Source organism: Suncus etruscus, chromosome 3 (genome assembly GCF_024139225.1).
Source record: "Suncus etruscus isolate mSunEtr1 chromosome 3, mSunEtr1.pri.cur, whole genome shotgun sequence".
Lineage (NCBI taxonomy): Eukaryota > Metazoa > Chordata > Mammalia > Eulipotyphla > Soricidae > Suncus > Suncus etruscus.
This window is the reverse complement of record NC_064850.1, coordinates 5,479,420-5,493,214: the sequence shown is the minus strand read 5'-3', so window position 1 is coordinate 5,493,214 and position 13,795 is coordinate 5,479,420. Positions and strand designations below refer to the sequence as shown.

Genomic DNA, 13,795 nt, shown 5'->3' with positions numbered 1-13,795 from the left:
TTTAATCCTATATGATAAAAACGTTCCCAGTATGAAATATGGAGCATAAATCCTTAGCTGTATTGCAAATGTTTTGGCATGCAGATGTTTTTTTCCATATTCTAATGAAAACCAGATTTATTTATAAGTTGCTTTAATTTCATTCTCGAATGGAATGGAACAAGAGTATCATATGTTCTGAATTAGGATCTTACTCACATCCCATATCAATTATGGAACTCAAATGCAAGACAACTTAATTGTGTCAATCATATTCCCCTGACAAGATCATTAAATGTTAACAGAGAGCTTCCAACTTTTAACAGCAGTAGATTTTTAAAATGTAAGTTATTCTATAAAGAAAGAGTTATCTCACCAAAGTCCAGTATCAGTATTATAGCTTCTGACTTCTAATAATACTTTATAAATCAGAATAATATGAGCAAAAACCTTCTTTCTAACATTTCATAAAGATTTATACTTCACAAAGATACATCAACTCTCTCAGATAATCCACACCTAAAAGATCTTTATTATAACTTACTGTAAATCAAACCCTAAAAGCTTATCTCTATCAGTGATATCATAGAAGAAATATTGCTAGGTAGCCCTAGAAATAAATCAATTCGATAGTTAACTCAATTGCCATAACAGTTCTTAATTATTTTATAAGCACTAACCCTAAAAGTTAATAATTTATCTGTATTCTAAGCAACTAATATAATAATTTACTAATTTTTTCAAAACTATGAAATCCAACTGAAGCAAATGTTTAGAACAAGATGAGGCTATTAAGAGTGTATAATTTAAAAACATTTTAACAAAGATGATGCAAATTGGCTATAATAATTTAAAGTAGTCAGTTTTAAAAATGCATTTCTGACATGAATGAGATGGTAGCTCATTTTCATTTTTAAGACATAGTGGAAAAATGATGTAAAGACAAACGATTTAACACAAAGCCATGATGAAATAATACTTGTAGAGAGAAAGACTGAAGTTTAAGTGAGTTTCACCACAGATCACCTTAATTATTTCTAAAAGCTCATATATTTTTATTCCTCTTTTCATAAAAGCATGTGACAAAAAACTCCAACTTGTAGTCACTAAACTTAGGACCAAGGAAAAGGAAAAACCATGTGACAATTATTAAAATCAAAAAACCTTATGTATGCATTCTATTTGACTCTACTTTCCAAGTAGCCAGTCAGAGTAAAAAGAGAAAGACCACTTTTAGCAGTCATTATTTTGGAATGTCTTAATTTTGCCAACTTAATACTATGCTATTGCTATAAAAAAGCTCAGATGTTTTTTTAATCACCTTAAGAATTGTGTGAAGAAAGAATTATGGTGCCTTCATTATACATACAATTCAGGTACAGAAACTAGCTTCAAAACTCAGTTTTATGGACCAGGGAGTTAGTTCAAAGGACTGGAGCTTGTGCTTTGCATTCGGACACCCCAAGTTAGATTTCTAGTACCACACATACCATATGTGCACCACTGGGATCGACCCCAAGTAGCTCCAATTTCACTCCAAGTTGTACACAACAAACAAAACCCAAAAAACTAACATTAAGATCTTAGAACCAAGCGAAATTTCCTTATAGTTTATAGGCCATAAGTCTAATATATTTTCCTAAACTAACATATATATTTTACGAAATCTCCCAAGTAGTCCTCAAGGAAGACCAGAGGGCCACCGCCATGATTCTCAGCCAATAGGGCCAACAGTTCAATGCTAGGATCTAATAAGGTTGTCACTAGGGATGGGTGATTCTGGGGACTCATCAAGGCCACCCAAAGGTTCTCGGTGGACTTGAAGGTTAGGTCAGGAGACCAAGTGGTGCCAGGGATCAAGCAAGGGTTAGAAGAATGCAAGGGCAAGAATGTAATGCAAAGCCAGATCTCTCCAGTCTAACACTTCTCCCTCACACTGCCTTGAGTCCTTAGCCATAAATTATATATATAAAAATAAATCTATCACATAAGAAAACTTCTCAAATCTAAGATATTAAATAATTTTTACACAGGATTTAAATTATTTAAAATACTAAAATAATTTCTTACATAGCAAGCATTAAACTAAAAAAGTCTGACACTTTTATTGGTGCTGTGATTGGGAAATTATGTAAAATACTTGAAGACAGAGATAAGTTGATATTTTCTATTTTTTTTTCCTATTTTAAATTTATTTTTCTCAAAATTTGTTATACACACTGAAAGGAAAAGTCTAATTTTTACCATAAAGAGTAAGTTAACTTTTTAGAAACTACTATTTTTTTGAGAAATAGTTCTTTACCTTATTTTATTATTGAGGTACTATGAGAATTTAAGTGTTTTTGAATAAAAGAAATAAGGTTAATTATATAGCTAAGCACTGTTAGTTATATTATTTAAAAACAGGGATAAAACCATTAATAAAGTCCCTACAAATGATTTCACTCCTAGTGCTGCTTGGGGGGCTAGAGTGGTACTGGGGATTGACTCCCCGCTAGCCACATGAAAGGCGAATGCCCTATCCACTGTACTAGCTCTCTGACCCCCAGATGACTTATTTTTAAAATCATGATTGGTAACAGGAATGTCACACAAGTACAGTTGTGACTCTATCACTTGGTTTATCTTTACCCACTCTGGCTTCCTGAGAATGGACAGCAGAATTGAGCATATTCCTTCTCTCTTGCAAACCTTCCCAGTCAGTACTATTCAACTTTGCCCAGTCCCCCTCCTTGGCCTTTCAGATCCCAGAAATGCCAGCTTCATTCTTTTCTAAGTGGTGGCTCATACCTGTCTTGTTCTATTACCCTCCCTCAGAATGCAGAAATTACACTTGGTGCTTCAAGTATTCTCAATTTGGAGGATTCACAGAGTTCTTTGTACCTAATGGACCACCAGTAAGTACCTACAGAGTGTTTTTGTCTCCAAGACTGCTAGGCCCCATATCAAATTTCGAAGTCTCTTGAGGTCAAGAACTATATTTGTTTTAGTTCCCAATACGGTTTCATAACTACTGAGTTCAAAAAATGGACAGAATAAAATTTTTTTTCTTACCCACTGTGGTCCCCTGACAAAAATTCTGAAATAGCAGCTGGAAGCTCCATTTTAATAATGAAAAGATAAGATGACATAGCTGCAAATGGAATAAAAAGAGTTCTTAGCAGAATTACCCAACTTTGAACATTTAAACAATAATCTATCCAGAAACATAGATGCCCCATTAGGGCTATAACACATAGAAAATTAACTCCTACTGCACTATTCTCAAAGATGTATAATTTTATACACCAGGATTTGAGATAAATAACTCTGTAGGTATATTTACATTTCAGGTCCATGGTAAACTAATGAGGTAAGTAAATTGTAAGATTGCAATTCTGAGTCATTCATAAGGAAAATTTTGTTGAAAATAAGCAGAATCTCTTTCACTATCAATCAACCTGTTCAAGGCATCACAGGTTAATTTAATAATTGATAGCCTAATAAATATAGCTAATATCTTTATTTTTTCCTTGTAACTAGAAAGAAAGTCCTCCTAGAAGTCTCTCTCCTCTCAATCCTTCTATTCACTATTCTTTCCCAATATTATGACCTCTTGCTATTATTAACAATAAAATAAATGTAGCATAAATTAAAAATTGCCCTTTAAAAATAAATTATAAAAACTTAAAGAGAAGGTATTAAACATATAAAGGAACAAATATAACCTTTACACTATTAACAGAGTTTATCTATATTATAAATCACACCCTGAGTTACTATACTTCATGTAAAAAGCCCACAGAAATAACTATTTTAGGACATTTGCATAATGGTCCTATTTCCAATATGGCCATTAAAAACACTAAGACTATCATCATATACTAGAAAGTTTTAATATGGCTACCAAAAAAAAAAAAAAAAAAGAAAGAAAAGAAGCTGTTTATACGTCAGTATTGAAGTTTAAGCTTAACTACTTCTACTTAAGTATGTAAAACCCAGATAATCTGAAACTTCAATTAGATGAAGTAATAGTCATTTTCTCCCCTACAGATTAGGTATGTAGTCTATAAGAGTCAACAAGAGTATGTAACGGAAGAGTAGCATGCTCATGTGATGTTCATTTTATTATTACTATTTCAGGAACTTTCCATTTGGACCCACAAAAACTAAGTACACAATTAAATGCCACATCTGAAGAGCAAACTTCAGGCAATGACTAGAATAAACAAGTATTTCCCAATCAACATATTTAAAAGTAGTAGAACTCCTCCAAATCATTTTTTAGTATGGTGTGACTACATAACCCTAGGGGGAAAAAGGACACATACTAACTTAGGTATAAATTTCTATGAACATATGCCACCCCCAAATTATTTAGGAAGAGAACATGTACCTATAGCAAAGTAAAATTTTAATGTTATTTTATTGTTAAATTTTAATCACTTCTCTGCAACTAGAATATACAATTCCCAGCTTGTGATTATTTCTTTTTTTTTTTTCTCAGCAGTTGTTGAGTTTAGCTTTCCTTCCAGCATAAGTGCATTTCTGCAAACTCTTTGTAATGAGGCATTTACAATCGATATCATGTGCAAAGATGTTGTATATCGTTCATCTTCTCATAAAGCAAAATGCTATCACTTTGGCACAGAGCAGAAAGAAGGTTTAGATTAACCTCCTCAATTCAAGGATTAGAAGGCCGAGGCCTCTGTTTACACGACTTTATCTTTTCCAAAGAATCATACACATATGGTATGATGATGAAATCGTTAACTGAATTTTCTGAAAATAGTCTTAAACTTCTTAAATAGAACCTGCAGGGGAATATAGAACAAAAGTACCTTGAAAACAAGAAATGCAGAATTCCTGCACAATGAAATTTATTATCTGCCCATCAGTCTTTCTTGCTTGGATTAATCCAACACCATATGCATTTCTTAAGTTTCAGACATTCATCTCTTTGAGTAATTTTCTATTATTACTTTTAGATCTTCGGTTGTAAAAGGCTTCAATGAATATGAGATCGTATTTCTTTCTAATATACAATCTGTCATTCTTCCCAGAATTTCTATTAGCCCCTGGCTAATCATCTGATCACTTTTATCCTCTGTTGTAGCCTTAACTCTTTGCTTTTTAAATGGGAGTCCTATTTCATTAGATTCCAGTCTGAAGAATCATGTATATTTGAAGGAATAAGAACTCACCAAACATATGTTTCTGTCTCAAAATAAAAAGATTTCAGCACACATATATAATGTAATAAAACATGCACAATACTGTTTTCTTTTCTGGAGAATTCTGGTATTTGTTTTAAGAGTTACAAAACCACAGTGTTCATGATATGGAAAAACCCCACTGATTAAGCAAGTAAAATAAAGATGTTATCCTACTCACTGTCTATATTTTTCCTTCACCACAAACAAATTCTGATGTAAGGAATCGTATCTTAAAACACACTGCATTATATAATAGAGATGAAATTAAAAAATAATAACCAAATACAGCTTAAGTTAAGAATGTCTTAATTCAATTCAAAAAATATTAGCTCAATAAAATAAATAAAACATTTAAGAACTTTCAAATTCACTAGTTCAAATAGCTGTTCACCACACCTTTTGTCTCATATTTTCTATTAATGGCACATGGAAATGTTTAAAAAGTTATCTAAGATCATAAGATCACAAGCAAAAAAAAGATTTTTGCTGACATTCATACAGAGGATAGATTTCCCAATATAAGACATATGATGCTGTACTCTATAAATTTATAGTTGTAACAGCATTATCTATAAAAGCCAAATTTATAGCTAAGTGTTCTAACCTCTAAAACAAAATCAGTATTAGATGATGTACCTTGATGACATGTACTGGGCCATTACAAATCATTTTGTTTCACTACATTATCTAAATCGGTATTTTTTTTCTCCTTCATTTTAAAAATAACTAATAAAACTTGGAAGCAAAGCAATAGCAGGTAGTCAGACATTTGCCTTGCACAATGCCAACCTGGGATGAACCCAAATTCGATCCCCAGCATCCCATATGGGCCCCTGAGCCTGCCAGGAGTGATTTCTGAGCACAGTGAGGAGTAACCCCTGAGCGCCGTTCGGTGTAGCCCCAAAACAAAACAAACAACAAAAACCCTAATAAAAACTCATTTAATAGAAAGCTCCCTAAAAAAGAAATTCTAAAATTCTGTCAGCCTAATCAAAACACATAAGTTTAAAAAATGACTCCTTAAAAATCATGTGGAAAAGCAACTGTTATATAAAGAAATAACTAAACGAAGGTAAAATCTGGTTAGCAAGTAGTAGGGTACTGATATTGGTGGGTCAAATCATAAAAAGAAACACGAGAGAATGGAGGAAGAGAGAAGAAATGTAAGCATCATTGACAAAAGGGGCTAAGGAAGAACTGTGAGATGAGCTGACAGGAGACAGGCTTCTTCTGATGCCCATTTGGCAGGTTTCAAAAATTATTTGGCCTTTGCTTGTCACACACACACACAAAAAAATTCACCTATCTGGAACTGTCCCTTAAGGGAACAGAAAGCACCTCCCAGACACACAAGAGGCTACTAGGGCTAATGACAATTAGTCTTCCTTGCAAACCAGGAAAGTAAATATTATTTATTTCACAAATGAAGAAATGGATAAAAAGAAGTAACTTACCCAAGCTACGATGTCAGAAACATCCAGCCTGGCTTAAGTAAGCTGAACTACTGAGAGTCACGCTACAGGAAAGAGAAAGAGCAAAATGAAGAAGAAACTCCCATAACAAAAAAGAGAAAGAAAAAAAAAATCTATCAAAAGGACCACTTTTCATAATTTTCTTTTTTTTTTTTAATTAGCATTTTGCTGTGGTGGTGGTTGTTTTTGGGTCACACCCACTGGTGTTGAGGAGTCACTCCAAACTCTATGCTTCGAGTTCACTCCCTCTCCAACCCAGAGATTCACCTTTTGTTTCAAACATGTCTAGGTCATGGACAGCAATTCATTCATTAATTCCATTCAATGACTTATTTACCTGCTGTTCCTATTAAACGCCCAAATGCCACTGATGTGTATTCCCACACAAGTATAGAACATTCTCTTTTAATAGAAAAATCAAAACCCTGAAAATAAAAAGTCATTTCCCTGAAGTGTGTACAATACAAATAAGATTTGTGGGGAGCTTCCCCCACCTGGGAACCTATGCTTGTTTTCATCTTTTACCAAAGCATTACGTCTAATTACAATGACCAGGCAGGGTCCTGTTTGCTGTTCTGAAGACTGCCATTCTAATTCAGCAATAAATGATTATTTTCAAAAACCTTTTCAAAAATGTCACATTCCCAGTAAATATTTCCAAGTGAAGTATTTATGAAAAAGATTATTTTTCTAAATTCCCTATATATTCCTTTCCTCTTTCTTTTTTCAAATGTCAGTAGTGGAACGATGCAGCCTTTTGACTTGGAAAGGATGCACAGAGAGCTACTTTGTTTCTCTAGGACATTTAAAGAGAGTCATCTTCACTGTGAGAAGAAGCTGCTGTAAAATAAATGTCCATGACCTCTCCTCTTCTAAGTGCTTTCTAACATTTCTGACATAGGGTTCAAAAAAAACTTTTACTAGAGACGACAACACCAGCAGGTGGCGCTGTCAAAGCACACCCAATGCCAGTTTCCCAGGGGAGTACACACTAAGTCAGCCCCAGTACCTTACCCCACCCCACCCCAGATAATATCTATAGAAATCGTTAAAAATTCGAATATAGCCTACATTAAATAAGTAAAAAAGACGGATAATGTAACCTTTTTATAGTCCATAACTGAAAATGATCTAATGGATAACTGTCTGTTATGAGATTCAGAAACTATTTTTGAAGGTTGTCGAGTTCTATTCCAAAAGACTCCAAAATTGAGGTGTTAATTAAAATGAAAAGGAAGGTGCGTGGTACTTGTGACATACTGGACTATTTGGGCCAGTCTAGAATTTCAGGAAGTTTCCATAAAACTATTACTGTTTGGGTTTCACATTTCATAATATGTAGCAATGATCCGATCTTTAATCTCCTCAAAAGAACTGTGGCTTTCATAAACCAAAGGAGGGTTTTATCTTAGAATGCATGAGTTTCATGCATTATAAAAGCAGAGTAATAACTTTACATACTCTAAGAAGTTTCTCTTTCCTCGTTTTGAGTTTTATATATATATAGCTCAAATATACAAACCCAGAAATGACATAAAATTTCACTTATTACTTATAAAAGTTAATAGGACATTTTCTGTCTTGAGTAACAATGATTTGGAGCTTGGGGTATAATTTTAAAAGATACTTTAGTCTACTTAGTGGTATATATTAGGCGCTGAAATAAACGTAAAAGCAATTCCCTACCTTGGAGTTTAGGAAAAGGATTTTATAATGCAACAGTGAAGTGAAATCACTGGAATCACTGGAAGCCGCTGACACTAGCTATTACTGTTCTTTGGGGTGGGGGGGTTGGTGGAGGCGATGGGGCACACTTGACAGTGTCTGGAGGGCCCTTCAGTGCCAAGGATCAAACAGGGGCTGACCACTTGTAAGGTACAACCTCACCTCCCTGTACAATCTCTGCCTTCAAGTTCCTTATCTCTAAGCCAGAGTTCTTTTGCTTGAAGTAGCATTGAGTATTCAAACTTCTAGATGCCTCTTTTCTTAATTTCTGTCTCAGCAGCAGAAACTACTGGCAAATACCCCTCTAGTTCCTATAGAAATGGACAGCTAATGGTAACCTCTGGTTTTGGCCTATTTCCCACCTCTAAATCATTAGTGTTTAGGATCAGGTCTTTCCTAACACCATGATTTACACCCTACAGTGCTCAGGGATTACACCCAACTAAACATTCAGCAATCACTCCTGGCAGGCCAGGTGGATGCTGGGGATCGAGGCCAGGTCATGGCCTAGTCCCCTACCTGCTGTTCTAGGGCCCATAAACCAGGGCTCTCAGCCTTTGGAGAAGCCTGAGCTCTCTGAGAGCTGATATTCCTGAATCTCTTTTTCTTATCCTCTCCCACCCTCCCCTTCCTCAGTAATTCCAATTAAAACTTGTGGGTTTTTTTTTTTTTCCCCTAAAACAACAACCACAAAGAAACTGAAAAATGACCAATAAAATGAGCTGAAAGCAGGTTAAAGAAAGGGAATGAACTGGAAACCCCAAAAACAATTTAAGAAATGAATGAAAGGAAGAGTTGATTCCTAGAAAAAATAATATTGCTAAATCATTGGCAAGACTCACAATGAAAGAGAGAAGACTAATAAAATGAATCAGAAATGAATGTGGAGATATCACAACAGACACTACAGAAATTCGAAGGGTAATAGATTACTTTGAGAATGTTTATGCCATGGAAAGAGAGAACCTAGAAGAAATGGATGAATTCTTAGATTCCTATAACCTCCCAAGGTTGAACAAAGATGATATGGAACAGCTAAACAGAGTTAACAATATCAAAGAAATTAAAATGGTAATCAAAAAGCTTCTTTAAAAAAAAGCCCAGGCCCAGAGGGATTCATTAATGAATACTTTCAAACTTTTCTTTTTTTGGTTTTTGGGTCACACCAGCAGCGCTCAGGTTACTCCTGGCTCTACGCTCAGAAATCGCTCCTGGCAGGCTCAGGGGACCATACGGGATGCCGGGATTCGAACCACCAACCTTCTGCATGAAAGGCAAGCATCCTACCTCCATGCTATCTCTCCAGCCCCAGTTTTTACCTTTCTTTAAAAAAAAAAAAAAAAAAAAAAAACTGCAGTGGTCATATCCAGCTGGTGGTACTTAGTGGACCAGGCAGTAACTAGGGGATGGAATCAGAGCCTTACAAGTCCAAGGCACGCACACTTCACCCATTCACTGCGGGTGGAAATGTAGATTGGTCCAGCCTTTTTGAAAACAATAGACATTCCTCAAAAATCGGGAAATTCTTGAACCATTTAAAATATTGTGAGGCTGGAGCGATAGCACAGTGGATGAGGCATTTGCCTTGCATGTCACCAGCCAGAGTTCGAACCCTGGCAAGCCCCCTATCCCACCTGAGCGCAGAGCCAGGAGTAACCTGCCCCTCCTGGTAATATACTCTGACATTTAAGCTGCCTCCCTTCCTAGTAAGTGCTGTAAATATGGTGTCTGAGGGTTTGTTTTTCCCCTATAGATCAGACAGCATTATGTTTTTTTCTTGTGTGTGTGTGTGTGTGTGTGTGTGTGTGTGTGTGTGTGTGTGTGTGTTTGGTTCCCAGAACAGGTGACTTTATCTGTTCAGTTTTATCAAAGGCTGTTTTTCAATCTACTTTTCTTGGCTTTCCTGACCCCTTTTCCTTTGGCCTCTCAGAACACAAAGTCCGAAGAACTAGTTTTTGCTATGCTGGATTGTAGGATTGGGGTGTGAGGTATAAGAAACAACCACCACAACTGCCACCCCCGGGGAAGAAGTGTTCTATTCTTTATTGATAAGAGGCTGGGGTGGCAAGGGATTGTTTCTTCCTTGATGAGAGAGACTACTACCTTTTCTATTTATCTTGTTATGGAGCCTCTCTTTATTCATCCAAGTTTGGGGTATGCTTCTGTATAGATGAATCCTTATTTTGATGCAGATTTACTGTGATTATGAAGGAGATAAATTAAGAGCCTGCTAGTTGGTCAAGGATGGAGGATGTTTCTTAATGGTCCCTGGCTTGTTTTTTAAAAACCACTTCAATATTTTTAATATGCTACAAGAAGTCACTGCCTGTCTCCAACTAAACTGTTTAAAATTGAAAAAATTCTACTTACTCCTTCTATAGCAATTGCCAATGGAGGTGGACTGGAGCAGAAATAGAGTGAAAGGAAACACATTAAAATTAAAGGGAGAATTTTCCCTCTGAACATTGGAAAACTGTAACCCAACCTGTCAAAATTATTGAGTTACAAGAAGAAGAAAAAAAACCTAAAAAACATTACTAAACCCAGTAGATGTTGTTCAAAAAGTTTGGTGAACCCTGGCACTACTGTAACCTTAGGAATAAAAAAGGAAATTTTTTAAAAGTAAAGATTAAGAATAAAGTCAGTCAGAAGGAAAGGGACACATATAGGATTCCCTATCTCATATGTGGGACTTAAAGATATTCAGCAAGGTAGCAATGCAGGTTCATAGGCAAACATATTGAGAGAACTGATCCACACAACTCAGGATAGAGAGACGAGATGGAGAGAAGTCAGAGTCCTTGAGGAAGAAAAGAAAAGATAGGCACAACAATGAAAAGGGCGATACTTGAAGTACATCCATGAAAATCCACTATTATAATCTCTCCCCGCAGTTAAAATAAAACAAAATGAAAATTTTGCTTGGACACTGGTTACCAAAGAGGAAATAGGAGAAGGTAGAAAGACTGAGGAATCTAAGAAGTGTGGTGAAATCTGAAATGTGACATTTTGCTGGTAGGTATGATACAGCAACATACATTTTGAAGAGGCATGAAACTGTACCCCTAAAATATACACAGACTTACATAAATGTTTTGTGTGCCATATTTTATGTAGGCTTTATACATTTATATGGTCCTATATTTAAATAAAAATGAAAAGTTTTCCAATTAAAGAAAATGATAGCATACACTATTTAAAGTTACTTATCTCTATGTCTGCAATTGTTCATTTTTTCCTAGCTAGACCTGTAGTGTGGCAAGAAACCAAAGCAGACGTATTTTTTCAAATATATGTTGTTATGAAGACATCCACAAAATAAATGTTCAGCTACAGAGTTGATAGTCCCTGGAGTGGCACAAAGAGATGATTTAAGGACTCCTAATTTGAATTATCTGAATGCAGTCATCAGCATAGAACACTTAGCTGATGAGGGTCCAATATTCACTATTTTTTGTCTGCCATCTCTCCCAGAGGAAGACCACAGAGATTTTGCCCTTGCTTTCTCTTCCCTTCCTTCACACACCCCTTTTGAGATGGAAAGACCAATCAGGCTTGGCTAGCCTTAGATTAGTACTTTTGTTTCTAGGGTACTCCTGGCTCAGAGCTCAGAAATGGCCCTTGGCAGGTTCAGGGGACCATATGGGATGCTGGGAATGTCTCCTGGGCTGGCAGCATACAAGGCAAATGCCCTACTGCTATGCTATCTCTCTGAAGTACATTTGTTTCTTAACAACACCTGCTGCTCCTCCTATGTTGATTGACACTGAACCATAAATATCCTACATGGAAGACAGTCTGGGCTCACAGTACATGAAGCTGGGAGCCCCCTGACCTCATATTTTATTCTCTATTATGTCAGTCTTGTTTTTTTTTTGTTGTTTTTTTTTTCCTGTTCTTGGTTTTTGGGTCACACCAGGCAGCGTTCCTGGCTCTACGCTCAGAAATCGCTCCTGGCAGGCTCAGAGGACCATATAGGATGCCAGGATTCGAACCACTGTCCTTCTGCATGCAAGGCAAACACCCCACCTCCATGCTATGTCTCCGGCCCCTCAGCCTTATTATGTTAATTCTCATAGCGCCCCTGCTCAGGCCCGTTCACCTGGGACAAGATTCTGGCATATGTATCAATTACATTTCTAATGCTTACCTCCAATGTTTTGAATTATTATGGTGCCTGCCACCACCATCTATGAAAGAACAGAGGTATCCAGAGGATGAAAAGGGAAATATATAAGAATCAGTATTTTATTGGAATACAGTGACTACTAAAAAGCAGGTGCTAACATGAAGATAAACCGTGACATGTCAGACATTTATAATACATAAAACCACATAAACAATCATTCTTTAACATTTTAATTGTTAGTATAAACCATACTTTGTGGTGTTCTTGACAGTCATTATTAAAAGTAAAGGTTTTTAAAAAGCTAATAGTCAGTGATTATCAAAGATTTAAAAATTAAAATTAAATCAATAGATCTGGTTTCATTTCCTATTTCTCTCTTTTTTTAACTTAATTTAATGCATTTGATTGGAACAAAGACAAGAAATTTTCATGATGAATGGCTTTGCTTTTCACTTGCAACCCTCAATTCCATGTATCTGCCTGGAAAGCAGCATTTTACTTCAGGTCAGAAGATGTGTTTTGGCCCGAGATTAATTTGTGGTTGTTACTCCTACTGAGCTGAGGCATCTCAGTGCCCACCACCAAAAAAGAAAAATGGTGACCTCACAACACACCAGAGGCACAGTGTCAGCCTGGAAGCACCATTCCCCAACTTCTAGTTCTTTTCTTTTATTGGGGGTTGGGGGGTGAGCAGGAGCTGCTTTACCGCCTTGCTTCAGTATGTACACTAGAAAGAATTGAAAGTCTGCTACGCAATACTGTATTGCAGAAGAGAAAATATAGTCTTCTAAGTGAATCAGTTTGTCATCAAGGATTGTCATCAAATAATCCTTCTTCCGGTGAGTAGGTGATTAAAAATAGTCTAGGACAGATCTTGCTTCAACAGCATATATATTAAAATGGGAACAACAAAGAGAAGATTAAATGGCTCTTGTGGAAAAATGACATGCAAAGAAATAAGTACAGCACTCCATACTAAAAAAAAAAAAAAAAAAAAAAAAAAGCGAGAAAGAGATAGAAAGAAAAAAAGGACAGAAGATAGAAAGAAACAAACAAAAAACAAAGAAACAAAGAAAGGTCTAGAGTTCAAACATTTGTATATCTGAAAATTGAAGCCCAAAACTTCAAATTCAGTAATATTATGTAGGCTAAGTGTCAGATGCCAGGAGGCAGCCAAGACTGAAATATTGGGGTTTCTCCCCTTTCAAAATGAAGCAGCTAGGGGCCGGGCGGTGGCGCTAAAGGTAAGGTGCCTGCCTTGCCTGCGCTAGCCTTGGACGGACCGCGGTTCGATC

The 13,795-nt window shown here is 36.1% G+C and overlaps 1 protein-coding gene and 1 non-coding gene across 2 annotated transcripts in view; both read right to left on the bottom strand.

Moving 5' to 3' along the window:
• SLC38A6 (solute carrier family 38 member 6) overlaps positions 1-13,795 on the bottom strand; it is a 54,424-nt gene that overhangs the window by 24,481 nt on the left and 16,148 nt on the right. The window contains exons 4-5 of the mRNA XM_049770265.1: positions 12,522-12,561; positions 3,034-3,112 (exon numbers count right to left, since the gene is read on the bottom strand). Coding sequence (XP_049626222.1) covers positions 3,034-3,112; positions 12,522-12,561 — 119 coding nt within the window. The remainder of the gene's footprint in view (positions 1-3,033; positions 3,113-12,521; positions 12,562-13,795) is intronic.
• LOC126005045 (small Cajal body-specific RNA 24) lies at positions 7,375-7,504 on the bottom strand. The gene has a single exon (XR_007494228.1). It is a non-coding gene; the product is annotated as a small Cajal body-specific RNA 24 (non-coding RNA).